Here is a 19246-nt window from a genome sequence, read left to right as displayed (position 1 = left end):
ACAATCTTAACTCACTGATATTTTATTATCTGCTCTTCCCCCTTCATTCAAACTATGGATTATATCCTCTTCCATGTGTGTACCTTAGTGTTTTTCACTCTGTATGTCAGTACTTTCTTAACCTTAAATTAATCTCATATGTTATAATGCTTTTGTAACCTATGTGTACGTAGCTAAACTGCATGTATTTGGATCCCATCATTTTGCACAGTATTATCATGTCTGTCTCTCCATCTTTGACTCAGGTATCAAATGCATTCAGTTGCGCCACTAATAGAAGTGATACTGCACAGCGAGTAACAGACTTTATAGATTTCTGTCAAGGTGACAAATTCATTCAGGTCAGTCTTTCCCTAAACCAAGCAACACCCTTTCGCTTTCAGAATAAACAAAATGATACATGGCAGACATGATGTCTATAACTTATCTCTCTCTCTTTTCAGACAGTACAGGTAAACTGCAGTGCAAAAAGTAACATAAGGTAACAGCATGTCAGTATGTGTTCTGTATTTATTTCCAAATGTTATTTAGTTTTTATCTGATCACAGTGGTGTGTATGCGTTGTTTACAGACAAACAACCTGCGATGTGCTGCTGCAGCTCAGCCGCGCTGTTTCAGCATGTGAACTGCAGCGTGCTGGAGACTCTGCACTGCAGCAAGCTGCTGACACACAAATAGAAGTGAGAATCACAGGAGAGGTGGAGAGAGTCGGTGAGCATTTTATAATTAGCACACACACACACACACACACACACACACACACACACACACACACACACACACACACACACACACACACACACACACACACACACACACACACACACACACACACACACACACACACACACACACACACACACACACACACACACACACACACACACACACACACACAGACACACAGACACACATTGCCCTGTAAGTATGACATGACAGGTTTCTCCAAATATGCTTTTTTCTTCAATTTGTTTGTGTATCTCAACTGGCAGTGTTTGTTTATGTTTTGGATACTTCATGCTTTTTTACTTTTGGATTTTTGGTTGTCCCTTTAAATAACAAACAGACATATAGTATTAGGGGTTAACGCATACATACACATTATTTAGCAAAAATGCAGTCCAGCTTTGATCACAGTCAATACAATGACACTGCAGGAGCGCACATATTATATATTGTGTGTGTGTGCGTGCGTGCGTGCGTGTGCGTGCGCGTGTTCGTGCGTGCGTGCATGCGTGTGCATGATTGTATGTATGTTTGTGTGTCGTAAACTATCTCAAACTAAATCTAAATAGACAACAGAAACAGAAAAACAAATGTGTTGCACTGTTCTTGTGAGGATTCTTATTGACATAATTAATTCCCCCTCCCAAGATGACATTTATAACATCATGCCTTACCCCAATAACACAATGAATTTCCCACTCACAGTTACTTATCTTCCCCCTTTTAATTTTGTTCACATCAGGTCGGGGTATTTGTGGGGATATGGAGCCCTCGAGTGGCAGGTTTGTGAGGTGTACATCCACTTCTTCACTGGATGATATTTGTCAAGCTAACACAAACCCCAAGCTGACATGGTGAGTAAAGTATTCTGAATAAGCTTATTTGTACATGCATACCCAGTTTCTTATTAGTGTTTATTTTCCTAGTTCCTTCTTAGAACCCAATTCATACCAAGCTCTACAACCTGATAAAGAATTTGGCTGCAGTGAATATCACAGTATGTAACGCAGACACCCAATATAATGAAGTACATTTCACTTCTGCCACCGCTGCTGTAAACATATTCTCTCAACCTCAGGTGAAGCGCCTAGCTTTTGTGACTGCACTGCTTTCTGCAATTCTTCAAGTAAGAACAAATGTTTGAATATTTTGTACTAAAATCTCTATGTTTTGTGTAAATACTGTACATGTGCCCAAACCCCCAATTACATAGCCTGTAATGTTATAAGTAAGTGTGTCCTTTGAATACATGGATGTTGTAAAAATAACAAACTATAGGTTTATATTCGGAAATGTTCGTATTAGCATGAGAGGGTTCACTCACATATTTACACGCTAAATATAAGGCTATAGCCGGTAGGGGTGTTGAAAATAATCGTTTTTACGATGCATTGCGATGCAGACGTGGACGATTCGGTCTCGATGCAGTGACGGAAGATAATCGGTTATAGAGTAGTAACGTTGCTTCCTGATTTTCCGGCCGCGGCTTTACTATAACGTTTTTTCTGTCACTTTAATTTCAAATCGGTCGGTGACGCAGAGATCAGGGAACAGACGTGACAGCGGCACAGCAACACTGAACACGGAGCAGTCTGCTTTATCCACCAACACAACACCACCAGTCCAGAACCAACAGCAGAAGGAGGACCCGAATCACTCCGTGTCGCTGCGGCTCAGAGACACAGACAGGGATTTATGTTTTTCAAAAATAATCGCGTTACAATCATGTCAGGTTTTTGGTGGATTTAATTAAGTCTTGGATTGCAGAGTATGAATGTCCTCTAGCAATTTTCAGACGATATATACGTGTGTAAAGTTTGTGAAGGCAGGAGGAAAAAAGCTTCCGCGATCACCGTCTCCTCTCCGTTCCTCCAAGCCCCGCCCCCTCCCTGAAAATAATGAATGACAGACTGATAGTGACCTGATAGAAACTATAGGTTACTTACGTAACCCCAATTCTCAGAGTAGCATGAAGTGAGATGTCTCACTATGGGATGCGCCTCATCACGGAGCAAACAGAAGCATCAATCTCATTACGCCAATCCTGATTGGCCGGTGATTCTTGACGTCAACGTCAGGGGAAATCACCCCCTATAAGTAGCCTGCGCCACGACGCATGCGTCATTCAAAATAAGCACCTCTTCTCGCTTCACCATAGCAAGGAGGGCCGTCTGGTGAGACATCTCACTTCATGTTACTCTGAGAACTGGGGTTACGTAAGTAACCTATAGTTCTCATTCATAACACTCCGTTCGATGTCTCACTATGGGATATTGTAGCTCCCGTATTGTCAGACGAGCTTATCTCGAAGATCACCGATCAACCAGAAATTAACAGGTGGAGTCCCGACTCAACAAGGTGCCCAGCACTGCTCGGGCCACGCTTGGAGCGGAGACGTCCAGCCTGTAAAAGCGGAAAAAAGTGAGCGGCGAAGACCAGCTTGCCGCCGCACAGATATCCTGGATGGAAACACCCTTGAACAAAGCCCAGGATGTAGCCAGGCCCCGAGTCGAGTGAGCCCGCAGACCCAAAGGTGCTTGCAGATTCTGACTCGTATAGGCCAAAGCAATCGCCTCCACAATCCAGTGGGATAGTCGTTGCTTAGTAACAGGCTTACTCTTGTGAGGTTTAGCCCAGGACACGAAGAGTTGGTCATTAAGACAAAGCTCTTTTGATCTGTCGATATATGTGTGCAAAGCCCGGACTGGACACAATAAATCCCGCTGCTGCTCCCCGGAGGAAACCAGCTGCGGAGGAAATGCCTCAATGTCAATCGGGGTACACGAACCAACCACCTTTGGTGTAAAGGCAGGGTTGGGTTTCAACAACACTCTCGTTTGCCCTGGGGCGAACTGAGTGCATGAGGGATGTACAGACAGTGCATGGATATCACTGACCCGTTTAGCGGATGCCAGGGCCAGTAACAGCACTGTCTTGAGTGACAGATGTTTCATGTCAGCTCCCTCCAGGGGTTCAAATGGGGTCATTTTGAGCCCATTTAAAACCACTGCCAGGTACCATAAGGGCACCAGCGACCTGGAGACAGGGAGGAGCCTGTGCGCTCCCTTCATAAAACGGCAAACCACAGGATGTTGGCTAGCCGTCTTACCCTCAAAGCCCACATGGCATGCAGCAATAGCAGCCAGGTACACCTTGATCGTGGAAAAAGCTCTGTGTTTATCGATCAAGTCCTGTAGGAATGATAAAATCACCCCGACAGGACATTGAAAAGAGATGTGCCCTTCTTGAAGGCACCACTCCTCAAACACCCTCCACTTACAGTCGTAAAGAGACCTGGTGGAGGAAGCTCTCGCACTCTGAATAGTGTTTATCACCTTCTGAGGGAGTCCCACTGTATTCAGATTGTACGACTCACGGGTCAGGCCCATAGTGCCCCGCGCTCTGGGCGTGGGTGAAGGATCGCCCCCCCCCCGCCTGAGACAAACTGTCCCTGCGTGGTGGGGGCTGCCCGCACAACAGCTGATATATCCCCGCCAGCCCGTATATTGCGGGCTAGGGTGGAATCATCAGAGTAAGTGTGTGGCGTTGCTCTTTCACTCTGGCCGGAGTTAAGGGGAACAGAACCAGGGGTGGGAGCGAGTACAGAGGACCCGGAGGTCAATCGTGTACGAGTGCGTCCCCGCCTAACGGTGCGTTTAAATCATGCATTAAAGAGAACAGCTGTCATTGAGCATTTTCTCCCCTTGCGAACAGATTTAACGCGGCTCCGCCGTAACGCACCCACAGCGGACTCTCGATCCTTGGATGAGGAGTCCAGTCTGCATAGAGTGGTGCACCCTTTGACAGTAATTCTGTCCCTAGGTGCATAACACCCGGTACTTGTGTCGTTCTCAGAGAGAGGAGACGTCTGCCGCTCCAAGGGATCAGTTTGTGTGCCAGTGTGTGTGACTGGAGACAACGCAAACTCCCCTGGCGGTTCATACACAATATCGTGTTGTCTGTCCTCACGGGGACATGAAGTCCTCTGAGAGAAGGCAGGAAGCATTTTTGGGTGGGGAACACCGCTAAAAGCTCCGGGTAATTTACGCGTGCCCGCTGGAAGTCTCTGTTCTAGAGACCTTTCACCGGGCGACCTTCGTAAGTCCCCTGTCAGCCCGTCTGACCTGCGTCCGTGGTGACCACCTTCCGTGAAAGGACTGCACCCGTAGGCGCGTCCCGCACTGGAAAAGTCGGGTGTAGTGCCACTACGCATTTCATAATCACCAAAACTCTCCGTAAGCCGTGGCGTTCGGGGTTTTGTTTTATTATGAGGCCCATGTTGAGCGGGTGCTTTACGAGGACATTTTCCTCCGTAATCTGACTCCGCTCGGTGGGTTTTATAGATAAAACCCTTCTTTCTAGGAGAGAGAGAACCTTTCTCTCCAGAATGTGGGTTGACTCTCTCTGGGTTTGTGAAAACAGATAAATTATAACTGTTTTGAGAAGCCCAGGCAGACATTGTGAGTATCTCCTGCTGTATGCTCCTTAGAGCCAGCTGGGATGTCACTCTTATGGCTCCGACCGGCACTGCGCATGTGCGTGACGGAGGTGCCTTTTCAGCTCCAGCCGGTACTGCGCATGTGTGTGCCGGTGGTGCCCTCACGGCTCCAGTCGGCACTGCGCCTGCGCGTGCCGGTGGTGCCCTTAAAGCCCCGGCCGGCACTGCGCATGTGTGTGCCGGTGGCTTCACGGACCCGTCAATAATCCGTCCTTTGAGAGATGCCGTAGCTGCTCTTGAAAGGGGAAGGATTGACGGGCCGTTCTTTGCAGCTCTAGCCGGCACTGCGTACGCACGTGGCGGTAGTGCCCTTAAAGCCCCAACCGGCACTGGGCATGCGCGTGGCGGTGGTGCCTTCACAGACCCGTTTATTATCCGCCTTTTGAGAGAGGCCGTAGCTGCTCTCAGAAGGGGATTTATGGTTAACGGACTGTTTATTGTCTTTCTTTTCATTTTTTTGAGCTGCGCCCTTGGCCGGAGCCTGGATGCGTCAGCGGAAAATGGTTTATTCAGACAATAACGATGTGACGTGTTTTGTGCGGACGGCGTTGAGGCATCTCTCGAGGCGGCGGGGACACATTTAGAGCCGGGGAAGGAACTTCCAGCTCCGTCACGGAGGGGAGAAGGAGGGGCTGTCAGGCCGCTCGCTTCTTCTTCCTCGCCTGCTGGCCGAAATTCTGGGTCGGCTGTGCCTGGGCTACAGCCAGAACCGGAGATTTTCTAGACCAACTCGCCCTCGTCTCCTGCCTGGGCTGGGGACTCGGGGCGGGCTGCGCCCTCTGCTGTCCTGGTACTTTGAACCCAGCAGAGCGCGGTGCAGCGTGGGCGAAGGGCCGCCATTGCAAAGGCCGCGGCTGGACCCTTCGAGGGAGACAAAGGTGGAGAGCCTCGTCTTCCTTCTTTTTCGACTCGCACTTCCTCTGCATGGAAGCGAGAGCGGAGCCGAAAATCCCCTCGGGAACGATGGGCATGTCAAGCACATCTTCCTTTTCCCGGTCTGGGAGGTTGGTGAGGTTGAGCCATCTAGCTCTTTCCTGCACCACCATGATCCCCATTACCTTGCCCGTGGCCTGGACGGCGCAGCGTTGGACACGGAGACAAATGTCTGTGACCACGGCTATCTCGTCCAGAGTGGCCGGTCCAGGATTGCTCGACATATCCTCACAGAGCTCCGCTTGGTATGCGGTTAGCATCGAGGAAACGTTCAGAGCCCTGGCGGACAATGCTGCGGCTCTGTAGGCCCGTTCCGTCATGGTAGACTGGAATCGGTCCGTTTTCGCTGGCAGCATGGGGTTCCTGCTTGGCGGCTGGCCCATCCTCGGTAGGAGGTGGGCTGCCACCAGCGGTTCCATAGGTGGTATGTGGAGCAGGCCAAGCCTCTCCATACCGTCACAGTCAAGGGAGTGGACACCCTGGATTGGGGCCTTGTTGCTAAAGGGCCGGTCTCTCCACGAGACCGACACCTCATCCAACATCTCCGGGAAGACCGGGAGGAGTTGCCTCTTTGCCCTCGTTGTTTGGGAAAAAAGTTTTCCCTCGTAACGGGACCTGGAGGTCTCCTTGGCCACTTCGGGCCATGGGATGTCTAGTTTGGCCGCAGCGTGCTGACACACGGCTTGTAGGTCCATACTGAGACAGGGCGAAGCTGGTGTGCTGTCGCCCGGGGGAGCAGCCATCGCTCCCGGCTTTGCAGCCTGAGTCGATGACATGAAGATGTCGTCTTCCTGCTCATCCGAGTCAGACAGGAGGAACTCAGAGGTATCCTCTTCGTCCTCCATGCAGTCTAACTCCAGGACATCTTCCGCGGGTGAAATCGTGGTGAGGTCCAGTCGGGAGCCCCAGCTTGGTATAGCGTGGGGCCCCGTTCCCACGTTTCTTGCCTTCACGGTGAGGCGGGCACAATGTCCGCACGAGGTTGTCGATGGCGTCCTGGGCGTGTTCCAGCCCGAGGCAGGACGAACAGATCTGGTGTGAGTCTGTGCCTGACACTTTCAACCCGCAACCGCAGCGCCGAGCCTCCGAGTTCCTGACTCCTCTGGTGTGAGGGGGAGAGGCATCCATCTCGTTCGCCGTGAGGCGTGGAGAGGGTCCGCTCATGACAGGTACGTTCGAGAAAAATGTTTACCGATCTGTCTTTAATCCGGTGGAAAAAAGGACAGCGTGGGTCTTTTTTCTCTCAAGGATATTACCTGGTATGGTAATATTCCTGTAATCCTTTTCTCCTCCGTGGAAGAGAGAAGAAAAAAGTGTCCTCGCTACCGTGGTGTCGGTAGTGAGGGAAAAAACACAAGTTAGCAACTGGTGTGTTGCTAACTTGAAGTCAAAACCTTACCTTACTCCAGAGGAAGAACGGCGAGGTTGACTATAATACTCTTCTGTGAGAGAATCGGGTAGCCGGCTAACGCCCGTCGACCGAAAATTAGCTTTGGGTTCAGTCTGTGGACTGTTAAGCTAGCCCGGCTACCGTTCGAGATGTGCTCTGAAGCGAGAAGAGGTGTTTGAATGACACATGCGTCGTGGCGCAGGCTACTTATAGGGGGTGATTTCCCCTGACGTTGACGTCAAGAATCACCGGCCAATCAGGATTGGCGTAATGAGATTGATGCTTCTTTTTGCTCCGCGATGAGGCGCATCCCATAGTGAGACATCGAACGGAGTGTTATGAATGAGAACTTTATTATTCACTTAATCACTGAGATATAATGAAGCTAATTTAATCTCATACATGCATGGGATTTATGTAACAGTAAAACAGAGAATGTAAGTGTGCACCCACATGCAGTATTTTTGTTTGTATATGCTGTTGTAAATACTCCTGTTGTCTGCTGTATTCAGACTCAAGTCCTGTGTGTGATGCCACATTCAGGACATTCAGTGTCCTTTCTTAACAGAAGGCCGTGGCTAGAAGCTGCAGCTAGACTGCAGAAGCATTAGCTTTTTGATTTTGAGGATGGAACAACTTCACACACGGAGACCTATACAATTAATTTATTTTGGTTTATAAATTAATGTCAAGACATTTATGTTATTGCACTTTCTAAATAATAAAACGAGAGTTCATATGTATTTACTGCATGTATGCATTGATGAAAAATAAGCCATGTGCAGTAATATAGAAAATTGAGAATGCAACGCATTGGTATGAATCGTGATGCACCGTGATGCACCGGGATATCGAACCGAATCGAATCGTTGACAGGATAATCGTAATCGAATCGTGAGACCAGTGAAGATGCACAGCCCTAATAGCCGGCAACTAGTTGGCTGAGCTTAGTAATGTTAAGTGTCTACTTTGATATATAGGATTATAAAAAAAAGTCTTTGTTAGCACACATACTGAAATCAGGTGGAAAGAGCTAACTTGGCTAAATAGTTTAATTAACAAACAAGATATAGGAAGTTAATTAGTGAAATGTAGTGCTGGTAGGTTTACCATTATTTATTTTTAGATCCATGAAGCTGTTTCCATCTTCTTCCATTCTTTGTGCTAGGCTAACCATATCTGTAGCTTATGTAGCTATAGCTGTAGGCTGTACGTTATCGTTGTCCTTCTTTCCCAAATTACTGAAATACTCCTTTAATTGAAAGGTAGGGTGTAACAAATATGTCCATAACATGCCCCTGACATCTTCTCCTTTGTTTAATTTTCCTCTTTAGGACAGTTTTTTGCCATTAGAATAAATATTCACAGTGTCTCTGTTAGTGTTAACCTCCTAAAAACATGGGTATGTACAGCAAAATATAATTTACATATCTTTTTATTGAATTTACATGCTATGTACTGACTTTATTACCGTATTTAACAGTTGGCTGGACTTGCCCGCATGTGTCTGTCAATGTCAGCGTGAGTTTCTATTAATTTTCAATTACAATTTATACATGTAGACCATGGAGAGAAATTAAACAGTTTACCTAAAGACTTAATGTGACAATTATTTGTTTCCAGGTCAGAGTGCCAAGATATTTTAGAGCGCTACCAGGTAAAGTTTTCTGCTGCTTGATACTTACTCAAAACCTTATAAAATCACATTGATCTACTCACATTGAGGTTGCTGTTAATCATGCTTTCTGAATTATTACTTTATCCAGCATGCTCATCTGGAATGCCATGGGACAGAACAGAGGTAAAGATTACTGCTGTTGTCAATGATGAATACAGACGGATAAAGACAATCATAACATTTCAATACAGAATGAGGCACCATTGATGTTTTTGAGGATCAATTCCGGGATCTGATGTTGGGAATGTTTTACCTCCTTTCTGCTGGTATTAGGTTGTACAGCTGCATGGTGATACTGGAGATGTCTGGACCTGTCAATGGTTGTTTCCTGAAAAAACTTCTGAAGCAAATTATTGACAGAGACAATTATATAACAAATGAAAAGCCACTTACACACATGGGTTAGTCTACAAGTATATCTCTTTTTCCTTATTATATATAATATAATATTTTGTTATTAACATCTATTATATGTTATTGACCGTACTCTTTGTGTCCCCAGTGGTTTGTGGTCCTCCTGGTTTGGCAATCCGTACTCTGTTGGGGTCCAACCTGACCTGGGTTGAAAGTGACCTGCTGATGTCAGACGTCTGCCAACCTGACCCCACTCTGCTTAAATGGTAAATCTATCAAATATAGTTCATATACATATATTCATGGTGGCTTTAGAAGATTGAAATGTTTGTTTGTTTTTTGGTTTATAGTTTTTCATTTTGTGTTAACATTCTATTGATCATTATAGTCGTCCTGTGAAATGTAGGAACTCACAAACAAAGGAAACTGCTAGTATGTATAATAATGTAGTCAGCGGTTGGATTACACTGTTCGCAGCATATCTTGTGGGTGTTATAGTTGGCAAATCTAGTTGAGAGAAGTATCAATCTCTTCATCCAACTCTGAGAAAGAAAGCCTTATTTCCAAAATGTCAGACTTATTCAATGTTTCTCAATACAATTAGTGGAAAGTGTTTTTTAAAGACAAAATATTAAATATTCTAATAATCTTGACGTTGGCACCTGACAAGGCACTAGCCTATACAATAAAGTTCATTCAATGTATTTATAAAATGTTTTGCAATGTTTTATTTTTGTAGTGAGGGAAAGGAGAGCCTTGCTGTACTTCTGACTGACAATTGCCCTCTGGAAACCATGCAAAGCACAACTATGCCTTCCACTCCAAACAACAACATTCTCTCTACATCTTCTGAAGCTTTTACATCATCTGTGACCAACCCTACTAAACAAACTAACACTATTGTAACATCTCAACAGACAAATGCCTCACAAGGGACAGCTGATCCTAACATAATTATTTCCCTCACAACAAACAACAGAACACATTCCTCAACAGAACAGCCTGTCCTAAGAACGACCTTACAAAACATGACTTTCAGTACAGCAGCACAAAACACAACTTTGCCAGATAACACAACACCAACCGACCAAACAAAACTGCAAAACACAACCACTGCAGACCAAGGCACAACAGAATTCATACCATTATCTTCTGTTAACTCAACATTACAATTCACCACAGCAGCCCCTATTGTTTCAACACTTTACACAGCTACATTGTCTCCAAATCAAACCACAGAGTTCAAACCAACAACAGTTGATACAGTTACAGCCACTGCTAATAACACAACAGTGTACAATGTAACTTCAACAAGCACATTTACACCTTCTACCAATTACACAACAATGTCCAATGTAACTACATTTACAACTTCTAACAATCACACAACAAAGTACAATGCAACTGTAGTTTTAGCCTCTGCCAATCACACAACAGAGTATAATGTTACAACAGTTACACCTTCTAAAAATCACACAACAAAGTACAGTGTTACAACAGTTAAACCTTCTACCAATCACTCAACAGATTACAATGCAACTACAGTTACTCCCTTTTACGATCACACAACAGATTACAATGAAACTAGAGTAACACCTTCTACCAACCACTCAACAGATTACAATGCAATAACAGTTACACCTTCTGACAATCACACAACAGAGAACATTGTGACTACAGTTACTCTTGTTACCAACCACACAGAGAACAATGTGACTACAGTTACTCATTCAACAAACCACACAACAGAGAACAATGTGACTACAGTTACTCATTCAACAAACCACACAACAGAGAACAATGTGACTACAGTTACTCATTCAACAAACCACACAACAGAGAACAATGTGACTACAGTTACTCATTCAACAAACCACACACCAGAGAACAATGTGACTACAGTTACTCATTCAACAAACCACACAACAGAGAACAATGTGACTACAGTTACTCATTCAACAAACCACACAACAGAGAACAATGTGACTACAGTTACTCATTCAACAAACCACACAACAGAGAACAATGTGACTACAGTTACTCCTGTTACCAACCACACAGAGAACAATGTGACTACAGTTACTCATTCTACAAACCACACATCAGTGTACAAAGTAACTAAAGTTACTCCTTTGTCCAACCACACAACAGAATACAATGCTACTACATTTATACCTTTGACCAACCACTCAACAGATTACAATGCAATTACAGTTACAACTTCTAACAATCACACAAAAGAGTACAATGTAACTACAGTTACTCCTTCTACCAACCACACAACAGACTACAATGTAACTAGAGTTAATCCTCTGTCCAACCACACAACAGAATACAATGCTACTACAGTTACACATTCTACCAACAACACAACAGAGTGCAATGTAACTACAGTTACTCCTTCTACCAACCACATAACAGATTACAATGAAACTGCAGTTAGCCTTTCTACCAACCACACAACAGAGTACAATGTAACTAGTGTTACTCCTTATATCAACTACACAACAAAGTACAATGCAACTACAGTTACATCTACAATTAACCACACAACAGATTACAATGCAACTACAGTTACAATTTATACCAATCCTACCACAGAGAACAATGTTACTAGAGTTACACCTTTTAACAATCACACAACAGAGTACAATGTATCTACAATTGGCAGCTACAAAAAAGACAACAGTACATTTACAACAAAGAACACAACATTTAGCACATTCACAGCCTCTCCTAACCACACTGCAGTGAGTAATGTAACTGCAGTTTCCAACAATCACACAACAGTTTCAAACAATTATACAACACAGTATAACCTAACTACAGCTGATGCCAATTGGGACTTACACAATAGTACATTTACAACAAATAATGCAACAATAAACACATTTACAGCATCTCCCAATTACACAACTGAAAAAAATGTAACTACAGTCTCTAACAATTACACAAAGAATATAACTACAACAACTGAATCTCAAAACAAAACAGCAACAGACAATGTAACCACTGCATCTATCATTGAAACACAACTGACCACAACTGCTCCCTCTGCTCAACAACTTAATGTAACTCTCAATGGTGATATCACTTCGAGAAAATACTCAACTGTGGACAATCTGACCTCTGTTGTTGACAACATAACTAAACCTACAGCAGATCCACTTAACAACCAGACTAAAAATCCCACCACATCTAGAGTTAGACCCTACACCACATCAACCAACAAAAATGATACCTTTACCACAGTGGCCAATGCTGTCAATACCATCATCAATCACAATCAAACTGCAGTAACAAGATTCAACCAGAGTACCACAGTACGCAGTCCAACCAATGACTTTAACCTGACCACTAAAGAAGAAGCTCATTTGAAAACTACAAAGTCAACCACACCAACTAAGCATGGTACACATCCGTCCTGGAAAAACACTACTACTGCAAAGGTTTCCTTGACTTCCTCTACAACAACTTTCCAGATCAACACCCTCCCCATAAAAACCACAACGTTACCTGGTATGTATAGGTTAGACAACAGAATTTTTCTGGAAAAGCTTGCTGTTTAGAAAGCTGTTTAAAGTTCAAATGAGTTGTTGAGGAAGTCATCTACGAGACAATCGTTATAGTAATACATGCATTACAACAATACATTTATTACTGCTGTAGTTCCTTAATCTGCCTGGATAGAATGATTTTCTGTGTAGCAGATAGGGATCAAACCCCAAAGTAGAAAACTGATATATTTTATCAATACAATGGCCACTTTATAACTTGATGTACTGCGTGTGTTATGTCCATATCCATTGCAGAGACAACTACAAGTCAAGAGGCACAGGAGGAACTAGCAAACGAGCTGCTGAATCAAGCACAAAATGCCTCTCAGCTGAACTCTTCTCAGGTGAAGCTACTGTTCATTACAGTATGCAAGAAGAACATTTTTTTGCAAGAAAATGTGGAATCCTTAAGAGTTAACTTTATAATTTGATTGGGGATGCAGGTTGCACAGTTGGTTGGGAACTTGGAGAAGCTTCTGGATGGCTCCTCTGTCTCTAAGGCAGTGGGACAAAAGGTCATCAACGTTGTCAGCAACCTGATGGAGGGCAACTCAGTGGCCCTCTCTGCATCTGCGAACAGGTACTTATTTCACAACCATTAGCCATATGTATTCATATACATTCGATTTTTTTCAAATCATTGTTTGTGTTTCTTTCTGTATACAGGCTGGTTCAAGTGGTAGAAGATGTAGGTCTTAAGTTGATTGTCCCTGGTGACAGAGAGATCCTTTCCTCTGGTTCAGTGGTTCTAGCAGTGAGGAGCATCGATGGGACCAACTTTCGACAAACATCTTTTAACATTTTCAACACTGATAATGTCCAGGTAGACAATATTTTAAATGTTGTCATCTGTATTCATCGTATTTCATAAAGCGCAAAGAATCCTATGCAGAATTACCTAAAGACTGCTCTCTTTCTAGTGGCCAGCACAGGTTGCAGAAATCCAATTGTATAGAATTCTCTACAAAAATGAATCCACTTCTTCTAAAACCAAAAGGCAACAGGGCAGCAAACATTCCTTTGACAACATAATTATTATGCTATGATTTAAATTAATTTGGAATTTAATTGTTAGACAAAAGAAAAATATGACAACATTTATGTAAAATTAATATTCATCATATGATCATTCTTCCTTCTTCTTTTTATTGACATTTTTGTTAATTAAACCCCCACAAATGTAGGCAAACACTTAGCCTTTTCTATCTTTGCTATACACATTTCTCAGACGAACGACAACTCCTGAACAATTGACATTTTCTCTGTTGACAAAAGCGATTTAAGTTGTGTCCAGTCAGAGAGAAAACTTGTACAAAACGCCAGGGGCAAATGTCTCTAGATGCAAACACATTGACAGAAAAAAGTGATTTTAAAGTGATTTTTTTAAACTTAAAACTGGAAGTGCCAAACTTTTATGTTAACAATTTATTAACAATTTGTGCAACCAGCTCCGTGCACTCAGCAGATCCAGGTCCAAAAGGTCAGGTTCTGCTCTTGGGTCTGTTTCTTTGCCCTCCTCCCTCACCGCGGGTCTCAGTCCTGAAGACCAGCAGCTGGCAAACAGGGTCCAGTTCACCTTTTACACCAAACCTGCCCTATTCCAGGTACTTATTCATCTCTTACAGAGTTTTTCTCAAAATATTGAAGTATTTTCTAATGTTCATTTTATGATCTACAAGCAGATTTTCTCAATTAAGACAAATGTTTATTTTTTAGATAACACCATGCATGTTTTTGACAGTCACTCATTTATCATATAACCTTCCTGTAAAAAGATTCTGGCTGTCTATCTTTTTTGTAGGATGATGCATTAAACAACCAAACCCTTGTCAGTCCAGTCCTGGCTGCCAGTGTGACTAATCTGTCAATCAGCAATTTGGCTGAGAACATTCAGTTTACTATCCAAAATGTCAACCCGATAGATGTGAGTGTGCACACAAATAATAGTAGTTATTTCATCCAAAAAAGTGTCCTGCATTAATCCAAATCTACAAGTAATGGCATTTTGATGTTCAGATAAACAAAAGTCTTTGAGTCAACTTAAATAATATAAACGTTTTTTTTTAGAAATGAACTACAAATAAAACGTGTGTTTGTACTTTTAATTTGATTTGCAGGGAAACTACTCAGCCTCCTGTGCATTTTGGGACTTCACTCAGAATGGTGAGTGCAATGCATGCTAATTGAGTTTGTTAAATTTCTAAAGGTATTGAAATCCCTGTTTGTTGTTTCTCGTGTTCAGGCGGAGGAGGCTGGAGCTCTGCTGGCTGCTTTGTTGTCAATAATACTCCGGAAGAAACAACCTGCAGCTGCAACCATCTCACTAGTTTTGCTATTCTGCTGGTTTGTATTTTTCCCTTTTTTTATTATGCTGGTTTATATTTGTTTGGTAGGTATGATCTAACTCTGTCTTGTATCAAATGGTTAAAGAGAGAAATTATTATGGTTACAGGCTGCTGTTGGGCTAAGTGTATTCACTGTTTATTTATTTTTTGTACCCAAGGATTTGTCCAGAGAAGGAATTATTGATCGTCAGCAGGCACAAATTCTTACATTCATCACCTACATCGGCTGTGGAATCTCTGCCATTTTCCTTGCACTCACTTTATTGACTTATCTTTTATTTGAGTAAGGATCTGTCTTTACCAAGTCTACTTTAATCCAAGATTTAATTATTTGGTTATAAAGCAAAAATAAAAAGGATAAAGCCAATTTATTTGCCTGCAAGTATCCTAAAAATACTTTTCTACGCAGAAAACTGATGCGGGATATTCCTGCCAAGATCCTGGTTCAACTCTGCCTCTCCCTCCTCTTCCTCAACCTTGTCTTCTTGCTGGACGGCTGGCTGGCACTGTACCCAGCGGTTGGGCTGTGCATTAGCACTGCCTTCTTCCTGCACTACTTCCTGCTTACATCATTTACCTGGGCGGGGCTTGAGGCCCTGCACATGTACCTGAGCATCGTCCGAGTTTTCACTCCTTACCTCAGCAGATACATGCTCAAGTTCTCACTGATAGGATGGGGTGAGTAAAATGAACCTCCAAGTTGTCAACATGTTTACAAATATGCAATACAGTATATTTATTTGAATGTTTTCAAAAAATCTGTATTATAACAATTCTAGTATCTATCATTTTTTCCCATAATTTTTTGGGATATACTGAAATTGTTCGACTGATTTAAAATCTGGTCTTTGCAGGCATCCCTCTTCTTGTGGTGATTGTTGTAATATCAGTGGACAAAGACAACTATGGTGTGGTCACATATGGAAAATACACAGATGGCACTTCAGACGACTTGTAAGTTATGCCTAAATCTCTCAGCTTTTTTGAACACATTTTCAAAAAGATTTATTTTCTTTTGTTGATTGTTTTTTCAATAAACCCTAAATTGAGCCAGCAGTCCAAGACTGTTTCTGTGTTCTAGCTGAATGTGTTTTAGTTTTAAACACAGTGCAAATATATTACAAATGTATAATGGTATTGCTTTATTTTGATGAAAGTAATTTTTCTTTATAAATAGAAAACATAAATTAAGGAACATTATTTAAATGAAAAAAATAATCCATTGTCGCTGTTGTGATGTGTTTACTGTACTCTAATTTTATCATTAGGCTAAAACATTTAAATTAAATGTCTTCAAGCTTCAAGTATTCAGGTTAAAATATCTACTATGAAAAAGCTTAATTAGGCTCCTTCTCTGAGCAGGTTCCTTTCTCCAAATTCAGAAGTCAGACTTTTCAACCCAAGCAGAAAATAAGATAATCTAACAACTGTTTTTCTCTGTCACGATAATCTGCCATTTACAAATATTTCTATCTTGTGCAATCACTGTATAATGTGTAAGTATATGTATGCACAGTACAGTTCTACAAACAAGCAATTAGTGAAATGTAGTCTTGAGTTCTTGAGCATCTGTAACATTTACACTGAGGGATCCAAAGTTTGATTTGATTTTAAGCGACCCCCCTGCAATATAGTATCACAATAAACACCATAGCACCCATTAATGCCTAATGCTACCACCTTGTTTATTCATCAAAACATTTGCATTATTTGTTTCGTTGTGGCATTCTTGTAACACCATAATAGGCATATAACATAGAACCCTACCTGGCACATAATGAACATTTTCTTTTAAAATGATAGCCTTTTTGTAGTTAACTATAGACTTAACTTTTCCTTGTTTTTAATGTTTTACCCTGTAGCTGTTGGCTGCGTAATGACATCGCCTTCTATGTGGGAGTGGTAGCCTACTTCCTCCTGATCTTTGCTCTGTGCCTGCTGGTCTTCATTATTGTTATGGTCCAGCTGTCCCGGATCAAGAAGCAGAACCCCCAGAACCAGCCTCCCAACAGGGGGGTGATGACAGATCTGCGCAGCATTGCTGGTCTAATCGTGCTGCTCGGCCTCACCTGGGGGTTTGCTCTGTTTGCCTGGGGACCCCTTTACTTACCCTTTGTTTACCTTTTCACCATATTCAACTCTCTGCAAGGTGAGACTTGTATTTTTGTGCTTTTTATGATCAATTCATATAAGTTTATGATTTGCAAATGTATCCCATTTTTTTCTATATCATTTGTTCTGTACAGGATTTCTGGTCTTTATTTTCCACTGTGCTGTGAAGGAGAATGTCCGTAGGCAGTGGAGAACATATCTTTGCTGTGGGAAACTGCGTTTGGCTGAGAATTCAGGTAAGCAGTAAATGTGTTTTTATACTATAGTATAATTTGACTGAACATGAGGTGAAAGCCCAAGGTGCCTAGTGATGGCCTAAATGTATGTCAGAAATCATACTCACACATCTAAACACACAGACATACTACACATACTTTTCGATTCAGACTTTCAGGACATCATTATATGGGCAGTTCTTTGTAAAACTATAATAATAATAACATTTAATTATGAACCAGTAAAAAGGCACTACTTTTTCTATCTTCTTCTTCTATTTAGCAAATACAAGTAAGCTACAAGAAAATACTTAGTCATACAAGTAAAATAAATGTTTTTAAGTTGATAACATTTACATTATTTGATTCTGACACTGGCCAATAAAAAAGAAAATACATTTTAAAAGCATTTTAAAACTTATATAAGCTTGGTCATATTTACTTTTTGCCAGACTGGAGTCGGACAGCCACACAGAACAGGATGAATCTTTCGGTTGCCACAGCAACCACCTCAGCTCCCCACTTAACCTCTCGAAGCTCTTCCGTCATCAGTGATAGCACCAATAGCAATGGTAAGTTCACAGGTCGCAATGGCAGACCTGATTTTTTATAATCTTTAATACTATATGCCAGCATATTATTAAAATATACTATGTGTTGCTTTCCCACAGGGTCTGTGACAGCGGAATATCTGACAGTTCCAACAGCGACGCCATCCTCAACGAGATTCACAGACTAAATATTTCATTGTAAGGAGAGACCTGACAAATGTGTCAAGCATCCATTTGTGATTCAAATATGTATTTTCGTTGAGAGAACCACGGATGCAGACAGTGATAATTCTCCTGCAGCATGAGTAAACAAAAAGAAAACTAATCACAGGAGTGGTTGCTCACAGAAATCCTCAGTGTTACCCAATATTCCGGTTTTACAGGTATCATGAAGGACAGAAGAAGTGAGACTGAAGAACTTTTGCGAGGAGTATGATTATTGCTTGAATGCAACAAGTTGACTTGATGCCTTTTCTACATCAAGAGTAGAATATATGAAGTGTACAGTAGCTATGCTTCTGACTGAATAAAATCATTATTTCACTGTAATAGCCAACTTAGTCTGCACACTGTAGCTTGTTCTAAACTCTTATTACTGTTTGCATAAAGCAGATTATATCAATACCTTTTACCATCTTTGTAATATTTACATTTAAACACACATGAATCATAGGCTGAAATGGAATAGGACATTCAAAATGGTCTAATCACCCAAAAATGTCATTTATATGTACTGCTCTTTTTTCATAAAAATTATATTTTTTGGTTTTTGCTAACCAGTTTGCAACAACAGCCGGCAAAATAGGGCCCAATGGATGTACATGTGTTAAGGGAAGGACATAAACCATAGATTAAGAGATAACAAAATATAATATAAGTATATATTA

General features: G+C 42.2%; 1 protein-coding gene across 1 annotated transcript; it reads left to right on the top strand.

Moving 5' to 3' along the window:
• The first annotated feature begins 1830 nt into the window (after positions 1-1830).
• adgrg2a (adhesion G protein-coupled receptor G2a) lies at positions 1831-19160 on the top strand. The gene is made up of 22 exons (XM_034108912.1): positions 1831-1852; positions 8882-8949; positions 9031-9068; positions 9171-9204; positions 9314-9348; positions 9499-9626; positions 9728-9845; positions 10319-13098; positions 13392-13480; positions 13580-13716; positions 13803-13959; positions 14585-14740; positions 14938-15060; positions 15254-15299; positions 15379-15479; positions 15640-15764; positions 15891-16159; positions 16336-16435; positions 17344-17630; positions 17728-17829; positions 18261-18380; positions 18480-19160. The coding sequence occupies exons 3-22, from the start codon at positions 9049-9051 to the stop codon at positions 18545-18547; spliced, it is 4995 nt and encodes a 1664-aa protein (XP_033964803.1). The 5' UTR covers positions 1831-1852; positions 8882-8949; positions 9031-9048; the 3' UTR covers positions 18548-19160.
• The last annotated feature ends 86 nt before the right edge of the window (positions 19161-19246 follow it).

Source organism: Pseudochaenichthys georgianus, chromosome 20 (assembly GCF_902827115.2).
Source record: "Pseudochaenichthys georgianus chromosome 20, fPseGeo1.2, whole genome shotgun sequence".
NCBI lineage: Eukaryota > Metazoa > Chordata > Actinopteri > Perciformes > Channichthyidae > Pseudochaenichthys > Pseudochaenichthys georgianus.
This window is presented reverse-complemented; position numbering and strand designations above follow the sequence as displayed.